Source organism: Heliangelus exortis, chromosome 2 (assembly GCF_036169615.1).
Source record: "Heliangelus exortis chromosome 2, bHelExo1.hap1, whole genome shotgun sequence".
Lineage (NCBI taxonomy): Eukaryota > Metazoa > Chordata > Aves > Apodiformes > Trochilidae > Heliangelus > Heliangelus exortis.
This window is the reverse complement of record NC_092423.1, coordinates 16,136,725-16,156,733: the sequence shown is the minus strand read 5'-3', so window position 1 is coordinate 16,156,733 and position 20,009 is coordinate 16,136,725. Positions and strand designations below refer to the sequence as shown.

At 41.4% G+C, this 20,009-nt stretch overlaps 1 protein-coding gene across 1 annotated transcript; it reads right to left on the bottom strand.

Moving 5' to 3' along the window:
• Positions 1-1,897: 1,897 nt before the first annotated feature.
• Positions 1,898-19,266, bottom strand: MAP3K8 (mitogen-activated protein kinase kinase kinase 8). Its single transcript, XM_071734932.1, has 9 exons — positions 19,071-19,266; positions 16,149-16,273; positions 14,976-15,336; positions 12,871-13,035; positions 11,168-11,429; positions 8,861-8,967; positions 4,523-4,675; positions 3,640-3,886; positions 1,898-2,148 (listed from the first exon to the last, which is right to left on the bottom strand). Exons 2-9 carry the CDS (start codon positions 16,181-16,183, stop codon positions 2,015-2,017), a joined length of 1,464 nt encoding a protein of 487 aa, XP_071591033.1. The 5' UTR covers positions 16,184-16,273; positions 19,071-19,266; the 3' UTR covers positions 1,898-2,014.
• Between the last annotated feature and the right edge of the window lie 743 nt (positions 19,267-20,009).

Here is a 20,009-nt window from a genome sequence, read left to right as displayed (position 1 = left end):
AGAAGAAAAATCAGTGTAGTATTTTTCAAGAAACGGTAAAAGGAGGCTGCAATTCTGATGTGGATCTTGTTGTTGAAGTAACTAGACATTTGATAAGCATCTAACCACTATTTGATGGGGATAAACACATCAGTTTTACAGAAAGGAAACTGGGGAAAAGATTTTCAGCACACTGTTAGCTGAAAAGTTGCTTCCTACTAATTCTGTGAATCTCATTATAGATCAAAAGCTATCAGCAAAAGACCAGAAAATTGAACCTAGGTTTCTCAAGGCAAAGGTGAGCATCCAAACCATTAGATCATGTTTTCTATAGATCAGCTACACTGAAAGTCTGATCCTCAAAAATCCTGATCATTACAGACAGGATAAATATGAAGACCACTCCCCTGCACAGCTCTCCTCAAAGCAGCTAGTCATATAGAGATTTTTCACAAAGTCCTGGAGCAGGTGGGTTATTCCCAACAGGATTTTTTGCAGCAATTGATATCAAGACTGAAGCACTGCATGTTGTACACAACTGCTGTGCAACATCCATGCAGTCTAGCAGGAGCGTGTGAGTGTGAGAATGAGACTTTGTCACAAACACTCATCAGCTGTTACCAGAGTCCCAAAATCCATCAACAACAACCTTCATCTGACCCCCAGTAAGCGGAACAATGTGTGCAGTGTACCTGGACTGTGGCAGGGGTGGCTGGCCCAGATATGGTCACACCCTTCAATGTTTTCAAAGATGAAAGAACAGACCGACCGTGTCTCAAGGCACTGAGCTGAATTTATTCAGAGGACCATATCTGTATCAAACTAGAAATCATCAGTTTAAGAACATGTGTTAGATAGGAACAGCATTAAATAACAGATGTATGAAAAAGAAACTGTGCTTCAGAAAAGACTCAGTGTACCACATACATAGTATGCCATTTTAACACAAATGCTCTTTAGTCATCCTAAGCATCAAAGAGAGTTTTATAAAAGTTTACGTTCTCATCCCATGGGATGTACAGAACTATGCAGTTTACATAGTTTTACTATCATCCAAAACATCATGTTTCAAATGTATGAGGCACAGCAAGAACAATGTAATTCCATTTCCATAGGAACATAAACACAGCTTGTCAACTAATGACAGGCTTTCCAAACCATAGCACTCACAGCAAACATACACATGTACAATTCAAAGTACTAAAAAACAAAGAGTCTGGAGTCTGCCCGCTGTCTACCCTTGAAAACTACCCAAGCTATCCTTGCAATAGCTGTAACATAGGAAGCAGGGAGAGTCACTGCTGTTGTTCGCCAGGGCCAGCTTGCTGTGTTATTCCCAAAGCTAACTGGTACGGCCAGTGAAGGATTCCCTGTACCCACAGAGAGGGGGAACAGCACCCTGCTTGGCTCTGACAGCACATCAGAGTAACCAAGTGATGCTTTGGCTCCAGACAGCTGACAGAATTTAGTTCTGCTTAAAGGAGGCCCCGATTTCCATTAAGAGTGACCAGAGACAGGCCAAGTCTGAAAGACAAAACAAGACTGAACCAGTCTTTGACTGGTTAAATCAAGGACTTTTTTTCTAAAGGTTTTCTCTAAGGACAGCTCAGATAGACTGAATTTTACAGCCCACATGCTCATTGCTTTTTTGTTTAGTTTTGGGGTTTTTTTGTTTGTTTTTTTGTTTGGTTGTTTTTTTTGTGATAGAAGTATTTGCAAGCATATATTACAAGTTTTATAAAAGTGCAAGGCCTAGCACAGGAAGATAAGGCATTCAGATCAAGACACTCCCAGCAGTGTTCTTTTTGCTGTCTTCTTGTTGGTCAACCAGCAGATGCACAAATATCACTGCTTGGGATCAGCTTATCAGAGCCTCAAAGGCTTTAGCTTAATCATCTGTGCAATTAAACACTATTCACATTTTACAGACTACAATGGCAATATTTTTATGTACAAATTTGAAAACGAAGTCTTAAAATCAAGTTTTAAGAGGTAGAGGTCCATTTCTGTCCTTCTGATATACAACACTGTTGAGTCAGTCATATTCTAAGGCTGGTGGTCCCCTGACAATATTGAAGTAACCAGCTAGAGCTCCAAGATCTATGTAGAGTGATCTTTGCCTCTTTAGCAGGTCTGACTCTTCCATGCTCCCGGTACACAATGAGGAATCTAAAAAGGAAAGACACAAAGGATGTCTTTATTGTACAAATAGCTCCACTATTTCAGTTCCATGGTTGCAGACATTATTGGAATGATTTGGCTAATATTTGCTTTATTTATCTGTGGTTTAGAAAGCTTCATTCTTAAGGACAAGATAACATAAACCTCTATAGACTAAAATAAAAGCTACCAAATCAACACACAACTCTCAGGCAAAGAAAGGTAAGCAGTCTGCTACTGTAAGCAGCAAGTGTGTTCAACTATTTAAAAAAAAAAATCCTCCATCAGCTGGGACCTCCAGGCAGAGCTTCCTCTTCCTTTAAGCCACAGTGCTAAAGAAGAGTTTGATGCAAGAAATACTCTTGTCAGTTGAGAATTCCCCTTCATTACAGGGGAACTTTCATCTAAACAGATTCTCTTTCTGTCGCTGGGTGTGACAATACAGAACAAATATGGTACCATCAAGTCTTAATTCTATTTTCATTTTAAATCCAGGTCTGAAGAAATCTTTCCAATGGCAGAACTCCCCTGCATATTTGTGCAGTGGATGTCCTGGAATCTTAAGCTGAAGTTTCAATTTGAACGGTCAAATATTTTTCAGTTTCCAAAGAACTGAAATGGCCTGAGATAGTCAAAGGATTATGCACCCACAAAGCAAAATTCAGAAGCAATACCACTGTACTGTACCACTGTAGATGCAAAGGTTGTGACTGATTTAAATGGATTCATTGCAACAATTATGCATTGCAGCACCAAAAACTTCGCATAGATATCTTTTCAAACACTTATTAAAATCAAATAAAACCTTGTCTGGGGTCCATTTTTACGAGCTTTTTTTCAGGACCCTCCAAACATATTTTAGAAGTTATTTTGAAGCCTGCTAGCAGGTTGCTGGCACCAAATCTCCCTTGGTCTTGATATTATCTCAGAACACAACAAGTTTTCTAACTGGTTCACTTATTATCCTTCATAAAGCACTTACTAATGCACAAGGGAACTGTTTCATTCTACAGTAATTTCTGGTTTTGAAACAAAAGGCTTGGTACTCCTGACATGCAGCAACATTACAGTTATGTCTTTGTGTGTGTCTTTAAAGAAGCAAAGATTGTTGGGTTTGCTGGTGATTGTTGGGAGTTTAACAAACAAATTACTTATATTAATAAAACACCTCTACTTCTGTGGCAAATTAAAGCAATTTGGACAAATTAAAGCCTATATTTGAAGTATAGGATTATAGTGAAGTACCCTGAGTGACTGCCAAGGCTTTTTCATGAGCCAGCCCTTCAGGAGCTGCAGAATTCAGGATAAATTCCTCTCATGTTGAAGTCAATGGGCATTTTACATAACAATGAGCTCTGGGTCTGATCTCATCTGATTGGGATTCTTACTGGTCTCTTTCCAGAAGCTCTTTAAGTTTCGTTGTTTTCTAACCACACACATAAAGTTTTCACACAAAGTAAAATCTACAATGTGCAAGGTAAGCCAGCCTGATACTATTACCTGTAATGTTTTCTGGCAACTGCAGCTCCTTCCTTGCAAGCAATCTTTTCCTTTCAAACAATGCTGAGTCCAGACTCTGGCACCTTGGTTGCTCTTCTGGAGGTGGGTGTAAGGCTTCGTGTTTCAGTAAGTCTGCTGCAGACAGCCTGTGATTTGGATTCCTTTCTAGAGCTGCTTCTAGTAACTCTCTCATGGAAGTGCTGCAGTCTTCAGCAATGTCCTCTAAGGGGGGAGCTTGCTTGTGTATCTGGTGGAATTAAAAAAGACCACTTGAACAGTTATTCCAAAAACAATGAAAGAGGAAGTCACAGATAACCACATGAGTGATCTGGGAATTCCCCACTTACAATTCATCCTCTCCCTGAGCTGGCCTCATCAATTAGATCAGAACATGTAACTGCACAAAAAATGCATCTTTTTTAAAAAAAGAAAACTTATTTCATCATAAATGTAAAAACTCAAAGCAAATCCAAGCAAGTATAAAATCTGGTGCAATGGAAATTCATCAAATTTCTATACCACACCAAAGGAACTAGTGAATAAAATTTGCCAAGCTCTAGTTTTTATCTACAACTTTTGAGCAAAACAAAAAAGTAGAACACTGATGGGCTTACTTCAATCAAGTTCCATGCTGTTTCAACCCTGCCCTTGTAGTAAACTCAAGGACTGTAAATTGTAACACAAACCAGAGAGATGACTCCAGCTCAGCTTTTGTATTCTCTTAAATGGTCGAAATCCAAATTTATCTCTCCCTCTCACGAAGCAAAAAGATGATATCATCTCTCTGACAAATATTTTGATAGTTTTTGTATGACTGGAGTTTTCCCAACAAGAGTACAGGAAGCCCTTGAAATGAAACTAGAGCTTTGCTAAGGACACTTACAATATAGAGGTAGGATGGGTATGCAGAACGAGGATATCTGTTCACCCAGGGTGGAATACCAGTTTGCATATGAATAATAGTAGCTCCCATGCTGTAGATGTCTGCTTTTGTTGTGTGGCCTCTGCAGAGGATAACTTCAGGGCTCATGTAGATCTGTGAAGAATAGTCAAAAAAAAAAAGATTAATCAATAGGGGAAAATAAGTAAAGATGAAGTGCAACATCCTGTGATCTAGGAAATCCCACTCTAGAGGAATGCATCCCACTAGTACCTGAAGCCTAAACACCAAGCACCATCTGTGGAATAAGATTTTTCTCCTCTGCTCATTACCACTATTACATGGGTTTTCTGGTCTGGCACCTGAGCAAACTCATATTCCAGGTTTGCCCTCCCCAGACCCACCACAGCTCTGTGGCTGTGAGAAGCTGTGGTTCAAGCCATGGCTCAGCTTCATTCAGCCTGGTAGCTGGAACCTCAACCCTCCACAGAAAAAGGAGGTGCCTGAATTGCTAGTTTATTTTGTGGGGCACTGCTGGTTACTAGACCCCACTGCTAGCCACCCAGCTGAGGAGAGGAATCCACTCCTCAAAACCCTATTACTGTAGGTTATTAACACAACTTTTCTGGACAGAATGAACAGCTGCAGACCTTCCTGACTTCCTTACACTTTTCCTCTCCTCCCCTTATCCAATAACCTGAGTGTTGGGATGGTGAAGAACAAGCTAGGTCTAAGGCAATGCATAAATTAAAATCTAGGTCTCTTATGTCCTGCCCCATGCCTTTTCCACCAGGCTACGCCTAGAGCAGCTATTAAAGGCAAGCATCCCTCTTTCAGCCTTATTTAAACAAAAAATTCTAATAGTGTAAACCAAAAAACAGTTTCTATCCAAAGGTTTGGATAGAATGTACAGAAACAGATTTACCAAGACCCTGAGGAAGGAGCCTGTGGGAAGCTCCTGCCAGCTCCAGGCAGGTCTGAGAGCAGCTGGAGGAGAACCAGATGGGCAGGGTGCAGGAGGCACACCCAGGAGCTGCCAGGAGCTGCTCTCACAGCTCTGACACTGCCACTGGCGGAGGGAGAAGGTTTCAACACAACATGGGCACACCCCAAAACATACTAGGTTAGCAAGCTGGGCTAGCCAGCCACCCTATTTGCTTCTGGTTCCTACTTTTCCCTCACCCAATTTGCCTCTAAAGGAGCCAAACAGAACTTTAATTAGTTCAAGTCACCCTGCCACAAAGAATCACATTAAAAGCCATTAACTGACACAAGAGCAGGAAGTTAAGTCAACACCACATGGTCCGACTACTGACTACCACAGACTGAGAAGGGCTGTAGGGCTCAAGCAAATTCCAAGAAATATTTCCCTGTAAATCACATACCATACCATATCTGCAAACAGAGCTTCAGATCAGAATTATGTGCAAGGCTCAGCAGGTGTCTAGAGCTGCTGTTTCCTCCCATCCATGGCTTTCCTCAGGACAAAGATACAATAAGACAATCTGCACCAGCCACCTTTTAAGTCTCATAAGGAGCAAAGAACAGAATTTCTACTTTTTTTAAAAAGTCATTAGCAGTTACGTGTGAAATCTGTATAAACAAAAAGCAACTGCCTTCTTGAGGAAAAAAAAGGATGCTTGAGCAAGAACCTGTCTGCAGTTAAAGTCAAAGTGAAAATGGTCAAAAAATGGTCAAAATGCTCCTTGATTGCACAGGGACAAAAAGCAAACAGGAGATGTGCACCAAAGCTGTGATCTCAGCCTAACTTAGACTAGCCTAAGACTGTTGCCACCAAACTAGGCAGCCCATGCCCCAGGTTCCTTCCCATCCCCATTCCTTTCTACTGCTAGGCTGGCACTTGTCTCCCAAACAAACCAGAGACACAACCCAGCAAAAAGCCATTCCTTTTCTTCATTCTGTGCCAGCTTTGGTTCAGCATTCCTGCAAATGAATCACCCCTTCCACATTCAACAGAACTTAGTAACAACTTTTTCCTCCCTTCCAATGGCTGTAACAGAAGCTCTACATATTTTAACAAAGTGACAGATGCATACCAACAAGTGTAGCAAAGGCCTAGAAGAAGAATTTCCTGCAGAGCAGTTCCATGCCAGCCAGGGTGGATTGTGCTGCATGCATTGCACACACACTGCTCAGAAGCCCAGGTGTTTTGTGCTGCATCAACTCCACAAAATGTAACTATCTTTCAATCCTTCTGCCCAGAATTGTAACTACTCATTTTTGTAAACACAAAGAAGATTCACAATCAGCTTTTCTGTGCTTTAGAAGCAAATGAAAACCTAAACCCCCCAAGAACAAGCACAGGAGAAAGGTAACTCAGGTGCCTCCTCTTTCCTGGGGACACCAGTCCCTGCCAATGCCAGAGGTACGGGAAAGCAGCCAGCTCGCTGTCATCTGCCTGGCCCTGATGGAGCCCTACTGAGAGGCTGCACAACCATGAGCACAAACAGGACACATGGAAAACTGTACCACTTCTTAAGGCTTCATAAGAGAGGGTGCAAAACTCAGGGGGAACTCTGGAGAGTTAAGATCTTGGGAAAAAATAAATCAGTCAGGAAAGATGCTGTCAAAGACTATAGAGGACATGTGTGGCTGACTGGATTAGGCACTCCACAAAGCTGAGCACAGGCACTGTGGAGAGGAAGATGCCATGGAGGAAGACTATAGATCAGTTTCGTGATGTTTCTGTTAAGTCATTGACTGGTATTTCAAAATCTCCTTTCCTAATGCCCTCTTGCAACCTTACTTCTGGCCTGTGCCAGTGTCAGAACAGCAGGATTGCTGGTTCTGAGGACTGGCTACCTCTCCCCTGAGACAGAAAGCACCAGGCACTGTGTCATGTGTCAGGAATAGGGGGGAATATTTGTTCCCTGAGGACATCACTGCAGGTGTTCAACAGTGCAGAATAATTTTCTTCCTACTAAATGAAGAACTAAGTGTTTTTCACAGTTGTTCTTACCAACTCAATTTGGCTTCTCCTCTAACAGCCAGGAGCAGATCACCACCAACTAACATCACAAACCTGGAAATTTACCCTTTACATATTTCTCCATCTTTGGGAAATACCCTACCAGGACTTCCAACCAACTTTCACAACTTTTCTTTCTTCATTAACAGCACACAAAAGCCCCCCCAAAGAAACCAAACCAAAATAAAACAGCCACAAAGCATGTACATTAAATGCCAGAAAACACATTACTTCCAGCACAGTAAGAATTTTAAGCTTTTAACTCCCCTGACTAGAGGGGAGTTTTCACTGACAGTGAAAACAAATGTTCAAGTATTATCCCACGTATCTTGAAAACAAATAAACAAACAAGCCTGACCTTCTGTGAAATCTTGGTTTATACTACCCTTCCAAGCAGTGAAATGGTCTTCCTCAGCTATGCAAGTATCTCCTCTAAACACATACCTACGCTGTAGAATCTAGACTATCAAATAACTAAGCACCAACATTTCAGCTGAAGCATTTCCTGTAAACAGCCTCCTCCAGCAGCAGAGGGAAAGCAAAGCCACATGTGCAGCAGCAGTCCAAGTCAATTGTTGTGCTTGGTTATTTGCTAGAGCTCCAGCCCTGGAAACACTTAAGCCATGAGATTAGTCCAAGAGGTGTGCAGGACCTCTGTGCCTGCTCAGTCACTCACTGAGAACATTTAAAAGGCCCTCACCTCCATCACTGTGATGTCTGAGCAGTATACCAGATAATCATCAACTGTGGCATACATAAACCCCAAAGGACAAGAGGGTTACATGTAGCTGGAGAACAGAGCTTAGAAATGCAAAGTGATGAAACCCAGAGGTTTGCAATTTCTGTGGCTTCAAAGGAGTCAAACTAATGTGTTGAGCAGGTCACCCCAGTCCACAGCTGGTATCTCAGAAGAAACCTTTGCTAGAGCAAAGGACAAATTCCTGTCTAAAGCATCTCTGACCAGCAGCTGACTCATTGCAAACGATTTGGCTCAGAGTACTGTTAATTTTGTTTGACTTCAATGAACCCCGATTTCTCTTTGACTTAAGATACAATAATTGCTAACAAATGGGACTGCAGAGAAGGTTAAAATCTGAATCTCCATTTACCAAGTTGAAAATACAAATATATTTGAGATTACATAATGTTTATTTATTATATATTTTATATATATAATGTATTTTATTATATATAATAATTATATATAATATATATAATATATATATAATGGATGTTTATTATATAATGTAACTTTTGATAAGTTGTTATAAAATTCTTTTGCTCAAGCTTCTACCATCAAGCTCCAAATGTGAGCCTAAGCATGGTAAGCTTTTGTCCCTCCAGCTTCTTACCTCTGTTCCTCTAAGGTCTTTGGGATAGTAAATGTCTTCAGTCATTTGAACACTTAGGCCAAAATCGACCAAAACAGCCTTAGTGGACATAAAGACAATGTTGCTTGCTAAAAGAAAACACAAAAATGACAACATTTAAGTTTCTAGCATGTTGGGCACTTACGCAGCACAACCAGCGTCTATAGCCCACACAGCCCTTCTCCTAGTCAAAGCAGGTCTGTTAGTGACTGGGACCAATTTAAAATCCTATCTTAAAAATCAAGCTGGAGTGGTTTACATAAAAGAAGGATCAACATTTTGTCATTTCCCTAAGTTAAAAAATAAAAGAGAAAGAAAATGTCTGACGGTAAGGGAGGAAGGTGGAAGAATGTTAGGCACTTCAGCACAGCAAGGCTTGCTCTGAAGATGTTTAATGGTCTCCAAGGTGAAAAGCATGCTGTTCAGGTCTGGCTATAAACATCATTGTTTGTCACCAAGAGTCACTCTACACTGAATGTTTAAATGAAGACAGGAGATGAACTGAGGCCCCTCCACAGCAGCCACACCAGTCTCATGCACTGGTCAGCACGAGAGGCTCAGAGTGACAACAGAGGAGAGACTATGGCTGCAAAAGTAATAAAAAATGGAGAGTCCCAAACTCCCAGGAAACTGCAGCAGTATCTAGGAGCTTAACGAAGGATCTTTTCCTTCATAAGACTGGTTAAGGCACAACTTTGTACTCAGAGGCTTTCTCTGCAGTTTTATTTCTGGTTAAATATCTATGTAGTGCTCTGTGTAAGCCTTGAGAAATTCTTGTTTGCTCTTTCAGGAAACATGGACAGATGAACTCTCCAAGTTCTACAACAGAAACACATTTTCTCCCAGGGGGAAATGTGGCTCATACTCCATGCTGACAGTGCCCACAGTGCCCATCCAGTGGGAAGACACAGGCTTTGATTTCAGTAGCACTGGTTCCTGAAGCAATCCTTCACATGCTTGCCTACTACATAAGTAAATTTATAATGTTAGGGATATCTTTGAAGATATGGATTTTAAACACCACATAAAGGATGGTGAAGAGGCCCACATTGCCACAGCACAACAAGCTCTGCTGCTTCTTTGGGAGTGCACCCAGCCTCAGCTTCAGCTGGTTTTGGACTAAAATTTCACCAACCAAACACCCTTAGCTTTGACCACTTTCCAAACAAGGGTTAAAATGAGTGGCAGCATTGAGATGCATTTAAAAGCCAACAAAAAGTCCTCCTCCCCCTCCTGGCTCAAAGGAGATTTTTTCTCAATAAAATCTCCATCTTCTCCTGTCTAGATGTAGTGGGTTAGGTTTTGGCTGGTTTGGTTTTTAAACCTTCTAATTAATGTCATTGTTACTGCCAATTAGAATTAACCCATAGGAAAGACTCTTCCTACAGCAAGAAAGCACAACTAAGGGAAAACTAAGCAGTTTTATAGTTTTCAGAATCTCTAAGCCTTACATTTAAATACTGACCCACATTAACTAAAAAAAAAAAAAAAAAAAAAAAGAGCAAAAAAGTAAAATGAAGCTAACAATTTATCCTGATAATATTCTGTCAAATATTTACTGTAACACTTCAGTTTGCATATTTGTATTTTATACTCTCAAGTTTAGCAAAAATTTACCCACAGAAGATAAACATGATCATTAGAAGCACTGTTACTAGAAAGGCAGAACTTATCTGTGGGAGGGAGGTGCTGGGAGGAACAGTATTTAATACTAAATTAAATGTGATGCATTAAAATTTAAAGTAATTTAATATTAATGTATTAAATTCAGGTCTAGCATCAGTATGTTTTGATTATTCATACATGTTAATACCCAGAACTTTTAAAAACCAAATATATACTAAAAATTGCAGTAACTGTTGAGAGAAAAAAACAGCACAAATTAAGTATTTAGTTCCAAAGTCTCTCAAACTGAGGAACATCCATGCAGAAACACAGTATCTAAGAGGAAGTGCAAGTTTGAAGGTAGGCATGGAAGCACTCAGGATGAATATACATGGAAAGAGGGGAAACCTCTGGCTTAACACAGACTGATAATTCCCCTGATTTTCTTTAGATTTTTCCTTCACATTGAGTTGTTCAAGAAAGGCAAAGGAACAATGACTTTGGAATCATCCTGCCCTCTGAAGTGATTTCATAACTATTACTGCCAGAACCCAACCTTGACATCTGTTGAGCGTTATCCCTCCCTCCTCCCCTCTCTCCCTCCCAAAATCAGTCCCAGTCTCTCCACTGAAGCCCCAGCCCAGCCTGAACCAGAAAGCACCCCAAGGAATCACACACACATACGTTTGATATCATGGTGGATAATTCTCTTGGAGTGGAGAAAGTCAAGTCCTTTCAGAATATGCTTTGTCACCCAAATGATTTCAAATTCTCTCATAGGACCACAACTCTCCAGCTTTTCCATGACAGATCCTCCCTCTCCAGCTTCCATAAAGAGATGGATTGTCTCATCCCACAGAATAGCACCATATAATTCAGCAATGTTTTCGTGACGGAAACATGCCTGTATTTCAACATCTGATGGCTTGAACTGTTCCACTGGGACCTAGGACATAGGAAAAAAAAACAGAGTAAGTAGCTCTAAACCCCACGTTATCCATTCTTATACTAGTTACCCTATAGATTAAAATGGAAGAAGGAAGCAAAGCACTTCTAGTCACTTTTAAAATACAGAGCTTTATTTTCATCCTGTGACTTTTCTTCCTTTTCAGATGATGTTTAAATATGAGAGCTTTTGGAATCATGCCCAAATAAGAAGTGTAATCTTCCAGAAAAAGCAATGTAGCAAGAGTTATTCCCGTTAAAATCCAGTAGTTACGCAAAAGATCTGTGCAAACTTCCTGGTGAAGGAGACAAAAAACTCACTGCTTTTTCCATTAGCTTTGTGCAGGCTCATCTGCTCTACCAGAACTTTACACCTGCCTGACACGTGGAGCAGTGCTTGCAGCACTCAGCACAGTGTACAGACCAAGGATGCTCAGGACCATTAGTGACCTCAGTTCAATCCTTATCAGCTGTTTTATGGTTTACATGAAATGAAAGTTGCTGTAGAGCAAGCTCCTGGCAGCACTGCATTTCTTACTGACAGCAGATTGCTAAGACAAAGAAAGCAGTGTTTGCTTACACACAGAAAAGTTACTACTGCTTTTCAGACTTGTGGCTGTGAAATAAACATGAGATTATTTTTATTGCAGTGAGAAATACTGCTTATATTTTCAGAGACATTAGGATGCTTTGATTCTGCAGTGGGTTATGCAGGAGTGGCAAATTTAAATCTGTCCCCATGTGGATACATTGGATGCAAGGGAAGGATGTACAACTGCCCCCCCAACTCTTTCACACACAGAATACATATCAGTGAAGGAATATGTAGCAGTGTCCCAGATGAGCTTTTACTGGCCTTAAATATTCTCATTTCAGAATATTATGCTGAAAGGTAAAGTTGAAAGAAAACATTGGCTTGCATTAAATTAGGGGTGTGTCCAGCAGATTTCTTGAGATATCTCACAACCTTATGCCCAGTCAGTGCCCATAACTCAGTGAGAGTTGCATGCAAGCTGAGCTCTAAAGAATATTAATGGCACTGGAGTAAAGAATACTTATGTCTGAAGATCCCAGTTAAAGGATGAGATCCTAATAACACCTGCAACAACAGGGTTCTGCTATCACATGATCTCATGCTAACACTGTGAGTACATCAAGACAAGTAGAAACTCTCCTTCCCCCACACAACAGCAGGCCAGCCTCACTGCAGTTGCATGGACTTCCAGACACTTTTAAAATGCTGAAACTTTTGCAGTCTCAGAACCAAAAAATTAAAACACACTAAGAGTTAAAAACACCAATTTTTCTTTCCTTTTGGAGGCCAACAAAACCCAGATGATCAAACCTGGCAGTGGAATCTGATGCTGACAGATTTGAAAATACATTGTATGCGCCATGTTGTACTATATTTGCTCAGAGATAAAACTACTGAACCAACATACCAGTTTGCATGCCATTCGTTTCTTAGTTTCCCTATCTTGGGCTAAGTACACCTTCCCAAAAGCTCCCCGAGGAATAAAATCAGAGCCAATGTTCCTGTAAGTCAGCTTCCACGGAAAGAGGAGCACATCCGAGTCGATTTGATAGCGTCCGTTCTTGGGTGTGATCTTTGGAGTGAAATTTAAAAAAAAATATGTAAATAATCACAATGAAGTTAGAACTACTTCAAGACTAATTAATTTTATACATGTAGTGGAAAGAAAATAATATATCGCTTTTACATGTGCATGATGCATGCAATCTGTTTAGCAGTCTTTATTTAGAAACACCAAATGGGAACAGTATGTGAGGTGTGGCATTCATTCACAGCTCAGGCATCCACGTTTCTCTCTGGTGAATAACTTACAAAGTGTAAGTTGCAATTAATTGCCTTGAAACAACAACAACAGCAGCTGGGTTAATGAAATTACCCACCTCTTGTTATTAGATTTACCTGCACATGTTTGTCCTTCCTGTAATCTGCTAACTTGTTATGCCACATACCTGTTACTCACAGGCTACCTTATACAATGTGAGCAAGAGTTTCAGCATTTCCTAATATCACATGTACTGCTAGGGTAACACATTTTAATTTTCCATCTTGTATAAGAGTTTCTGCTCCTTATTAAAAGGTAGAAGTCTGCCATGATAATGTCAACCCCCTTCTAGTTTTATACTCAATTAAAAAAGACTGGGAGTCACACTGCTAGTGATTTTTGACTAGTATCCACATAAAGTAAGTTAATCCTTAGAACTTCTTAATTTTGGGGAGGATAAGTTCTTAACTGATGCAGACTGTGTGTTGTTCAATAAAATGTATTTTGCTTAGCATACACAGAATGAGCTTCCCTTCTACATATCAGAGCCCAGGGAAAGACTAGCAACCCATACACCTCACCAGCTCACTTCTGCAATTCAAGGAGCTAAGACAAACTAATGCACATGGATTACACCTACATTGGAAAGTAACAGAGACTGAGGAGAATGGACTTGTTGAGCACGAAAGCAACGGCCACCACACTATTCATGTTTTCAGGAGGCTTTCAGGACCAGTTTCTAGCTTGGTCCTGTGGAGTAAATGCTGGTTTGTGGTTGTAATACATCCATCAGTTTTGTTTCAACTGAAAGAAATCCAGCTTGTGCACTCCAGGAGCCTCTCTGCCTTGAGCCAGAGTGCAGCCAGCCAGGGTCCCTAGGTGATCAGAAACACTCCTGATCTGAACTAAAATGCTGTAAATAATAATGTAGATGTACCTGCTGACATTCATGTGCAGGTAATGCCCTGCCTCCAGTTCTCTCAGTTGCTTAATGGGATCACATGCACCTAATAGTGCTTGGTTCATACCAATTGTATGCATCTGTAGAAATAACAGCCAAGCAAAACAACCACGAGTACATAGAACAGTGTCTACCCTAAGTACAGAAAACATCAGTCTAATGAAACTAATGTCTGCAGATGCTTGAAAAACACAAATGATCCTCAGGAAAAAGTGAACATACGTCAAAACAACACACCTATTACTGAATTTAGCACTGTGTGATATTACGTAATATTGTGATTCTGAAAGTCACAGTTGATCCTATACACCACTTCTCCTTACATTACTACTCCTAACATTTTATGTAGATAAAGTGAATTCACTACTTATACCAAAATAGATCCTAGCGCTTTATTTTGGAGTTTTGCATTATGAACTCTTTTTACTGTGTGAACACAAAGCACTGGAAAACCCTTGCTGCCAAACTTACAGACCATCATAGTTGCAGCTTTTGCTTTTTTACTGCGTGTCTCAAGTTGGAATTCAATTTCGGGAAATGTTTTCTGATCTCCAGGGATACCAAGAGGCAACATAGAGTGGATGTGTCCACACAAAAGACCTTTTTCCATAACTGTCTGAGATTGCAAGGGCTAGATTTGATTATCTCAGAGATCCCCTCAAGTCCCAGGGTTACACAGTGAACAACAGCATGTCTGTTACTCCTGGGCCTGGTGGTGATATGTATTTAGATTCCTTAATAATTTCTAAATCCTAAGGTCTACTATTTCCAGTAAAAATAACTGACATACCATATTCAAGAGGATTCCAGATTCTTGCTGTCTGCATCCTTTACACTGTTTTGCAGTGTTAGACACCTGATTTGCAAAGGCAAGAAGGTCTTCCACAGTCCCGTATTTGACGGAGGACGTCAAAGAAACCTCCCTTTCACAAAACAGTAAAGATTCCGCTCGATCTTCATTCTGATTTGCCTCTTCACACATTGTTATTAAGCTGTCTTCATAGACTGCAAGGTCTCCACCTGGATAAAGGTTTTCCATGATGTCTATCACCTCAGACATATTTAAGTTAGTTAGCAACAAGTCAATCTCCTCTTTGCTATCACTACCCGTGCTCATATACTCCATTACTGTCCACTTTGCAAAACCACTCCTGAAAAAAAAAGAAATAAACAAACCTAAAAACACTTTTCATCTACATTTATTTTAGCAAAGCACAAAAGAAAAGTGATCAGGATGATAGACAGCTTATCATTATGCACGTAGGTTTAAAATTATTGCTGTGTATTATGAAGAAAATTGTAATTAGTAGAATGGATGAAAATGAAATGTAAGGAACCTCTCCTTAATGGATATGCAAAATAAAGGAACACTCTCAGTATGGATGAAGGAATTCATTATTTGGAAATAAAGGATGAAGGAATTCATTGTTTGGAAATGAATGACACAGATAGATATAAACACACTCAATTAGTTTTATCCACAAGTTTCAATGAGCAACTTATGTGTCCAGAAGAGAAGGTCATGAAGCAAGGTCATTCCACCAGTAATAAGTGTCTGTTAGTATTGTTGCATAGAGCACAAGTCACCAGATAAGATATACAACTCATCTTTTCTGCAAATAACCAACAGAACTAGACTTGAACTGAAATTTTCACTAGGTTCAGAAAAGCCAGAAATTGCATTATCATAAAACCAGTAAACTTTTGAAGCAGTTTTCAGCAGTTTGGTCTATCCTCACTAGCCCTAACTATAGCTGATTAAGATAAATCTTGACCATTTTGCTCAAGTGAACTTCCACTACAAGAAATGGGGTTCAACATCCCAAGCAGCTCCTCCCCATCCCAGGTTAAAGCCTTAAGCCAGAGAGAGTTGCTTTGTTCAAGTTAAAAAATATATGCATGGTCAGTCATTAACATACTTAAACAAATAGTTTTCAACACGTAAATGTCTAAGAGCTCTTACCTTGTATTTATCCTTGTTACATCACACAAAACCATAAAAAATGTCTCAATATAATCCCTACAGTCGTCATGTTTCTTGAACACGCATTTACCACTGATGATAATTTCACAGTGTTCTGTAGCAGTCTATTAAAAAAAGGAAAACAAATAAAGCCATGGCAGACCAGCCTGAGCAGAAGGACTGGTTTATACACATATGATCATTTGCTTCACAGGCTTCATGGAAAGAAAAAAGAGTAATCACAAGGCTGAGGTAACAGGGGACTTTTTTGCAGAAAAAACCCAACATGACAGCCCAAAACAGCATCAAGCTATGATCATCCAGATTTCCAAGTAGTAGCGAAAAACAAATTTTCCATGGTTACATCCTGAATTTTACCCTCTATGCCTCCTACTTGCTAGTAGCAAAGAAGAGAAGAAACTCCATGTCCTCTAGCAGAACTGAGGAGAGCATGCCCTGTTTAGAGGGGTCTCACTTCCCTTTTTCATTATCCACTGCAACCATCTATTTTTGGCAAAAGATAACAAGACCAAAATACTTTTAAAAAAGAAAAAAGCAAAAGGAGCAAGCACAACCAATTTATCTCAAGGACAAGCAGCAGACCTGGTCCCTTGAGGCCACGTAGCAATGCCCAGGTACAGTTTCTAGTTATGATCATTATCTTTCTTACCCTCCCTTCAAGGACGTGGAAGCTTTGTGGCACATATTTCTTATGGGTTAGAGTATTTACGTCAGCACTAACGCTGAAGAAAACCAAGTAAAATGACGCGGCTGACTTGGCAAAGAAACTGAGACCACGTGTTGAGAGTTCAAAAGACAGGAGAGGAGAGGACAGGACAGGGCAGCTCAGCAGCTGCAGCACAGGAATGGGTGAGGGGGGAGCCTGTAGTACCTTGTCAAGCCCCTGGGGTGACAGTGGCAGTGCAGCTACCCATTCCCTCATCCCACCAAGAAAGACACAGTGACTTTCACCAGCACCCTACACCTGTTCACCCAGCTGCAAGTCAACCTGAGAGCATCCCCAGTATCAGGGCAGCTGGGTAGGAAACTTTGTGGTTTCCCTGGCACTGCTCGAGCTGTGAGCATCTGGAGTGCTGAGAGAGGTCAGGTTTTTCCAACCTGCGCAAGAAAAAAAAGATGCCAGGGGTGTTTTCTAACCCCTAGAATCATCCTGCTCTATCCCCAAGGCTGTTATCAAAGCCTGCAAGTGTATATTCTTTATTATAAAGGGGATTTCTATTTTTCCCCACAGCAGAAGTTTTATTCTTTGTACAATTTTTGGTGCTTCATTAGTGGGGGGTGGAGAGAAAACAACTTCTCCAGTCATAAAAAGAACTGAGACTGCATGTAAAAAGTCAGGTAAGGTGAGAAACTGGTCCTGAGGAACTTTCTAAAGAAAAACATGAGATGCTCTAGTGTGTGGATAAGGACAAGTACATACTAAAATTAAACTAATTAACTCTCTGATAACATTTCCATGCATAACACCTCTGTACAGTACAGACCAAATGAAGCTTTCCTTAAGTGCCAGCTCTGCTCTGTTCCTCAGAATGTCCTCAAAAAACAGCATAATGCTATTCTTGACAGTTTCATTACTTTGCAAAAAGCTCTTAATAACAAGGTTACTTACTGTAACCTGCATATTCTCAGTTCTGTGTTTTTAATGATTGAGAAAAGCGAAAGACCCTTCATTTTTCCCCATATCTAGCAAATTTCAAACACTAAATGTTTACATAATGACAGCAGTGTCTAGACTACATAAAGCTATTTTTTAAATTATGCAGCAATTTATGTATTATATTTCCACCACTGACAAAAAAGGTGTCCATTTGCCAAAAGGAATTTCTTTCTTCTATTTATCCCTAAAAACCTCTACTAGTATTTGTGGTGGGCACTCAAGCAATGTTCTAAATCATTCTATACAATACAGGTACATTAAAAAAATACATCACTAAGTATGGTAGATTTAGGTTCTCAGTTAGAAACCTGTTTTAGGAACAGTGTAAAAATGAAACTAAGTAAGCACTTAAGTCAGTTGCTAAAGCACAAAACTCTTTCTCCCAATCTGCCATTATTGCAACATCATCACATGAGTAATTTGCAAGCAAAGAGTTCACTTCTCTGTTTGTCATGAGTACCTTTTCTTTAAACCCCTTTTTTTCTGAAAAGTGTGTTGCTTGAGAGCACCCTTATATCCATCATATTAGGAGTTACTAGTTACCAAACTTATGAGCCCCAGGGCATTTTTGTGTGTGTGTCAAGGACCAACAAAACAAGAAAACAAATAAGAACTACAATACATTTTAAGAAAACAAAAAACAAAAAAACCCAACACCACAAACAAAAAAGTAATCAAAAGCTGCATGGAACTGCTGAGTGCAACTTTTAAAGTGCTTTTTAAGGTAAATTATTGACAGACCTTGAAAAATCCAGTCCTTTGAAAAAAAGGTTCTGCTGTTTCCGGGCAAGATATAGGAACAATTTCAATTCCTACAATATTTCAGATACTCACTTGGGAAAAACAAAACAACCCCCTCCAGGGCTGACAGCTGTGAGCAGCCCAGCTCCAGCAGGGGGATGTTCAGTGCCCCCCCTCCGCCCCACACAGCCCAGCACAGGTGCTGCACATCAAACTCCTCCCGCGGTTCAGGAGGCCGAGGCAGCCAGACCCTGCCCAGCCCTCACCCCCTGCCCCTCCATCCCTCCTGCCAGCCGGACCAGGAGGAGGACGAGCGGAGAGGCAGCTGAGCCGCCCTCGCAGCCCCGTTCCTGTCCCGCTCCGACCCGTCGGGGCTCTGCCGGCTCTCTCCGCGCTGCCCCCTCCGCTCCGCTCCCCTCACGACCCGCCGGGACCCGCGCTGCCCCCCTCCCGGTCGGCCCCGCCATCTCTCCTCCCCCCCCGGCTCCCCTGGCCCCGCTCACCCGCGGAGCTCCAGGAGAGGCCGCGCCGCCCGTCCACACGCAGCCGGCGCCGGAGCCGCTCGGCCGGGTCCCGGGGGGAACTCCGGGGGCGGGGAAGGGCGCAGGTGGTACCGCCCGCCCCTGGCCGGGGGCGTGGGACCGGGGCGGCTCCGGCCGAGGTTTCCATTTCGGTTTCCTGGAAGGCGGGAGCGAGCGGTGCCCTGCCCCCAGGGCTTCGAGGGGCGGACGGGGCGGCCCGGGCCCCGCTGTCGTGCTGATCCTGCCTGTCGTGTCCTGGCGGTGGCGTTTCCTGGTGGCAGCTGCACGACACTGTGGTGGCATGGGTGAACCCCCCTCCTGAAAGCCCCTGGTGTTTCTGTGTCTGTCTAGAGGGGATCCCACCAGCTTCCCAGAGCCACTAAGTTTAAGCATTATCTGCTAAAACTTCAGTTGGAACTCTGATGGAATTTAGGACAATAATGGGAAGGATTTGTTAGTGGCAGTAGGATTTAAATACTCTGGGAGACAGTAGTGCGAGTTTGGTAGCTGTGCAGGATTACATTTTATTTCTCATCTAAAAGGCAGTAACTCTTGCAAGACTGTAGTGCCCAACACTTCCTCTTCACTAAATTAGTTTTCAGGGAGAAGCAGCACCTCTTGATTGCCAGAACCACCTGCCGCAGCATTAGGAGCTGGTGAGCTGAATCTGTCTCCAAAACTCGAGACACAAGCTGTATTTTTTCTTATAATCTGCTCTATAATGGCTATTTCCTTACTGAAGTCAATAAGGTTTCAGGACAAACACCCACCTTAGGCTTCAGTGTTTATTATCAGTGCATACAAATCCTTTCCTGTTTATATTATCTGGACACACTGAGTCCTTTGTCACGTTTCAGCTTCTCCTATGTTATTCTAAATTGCTCAAATTATGGCACAAACAACACTCTGAAACATGCAGGG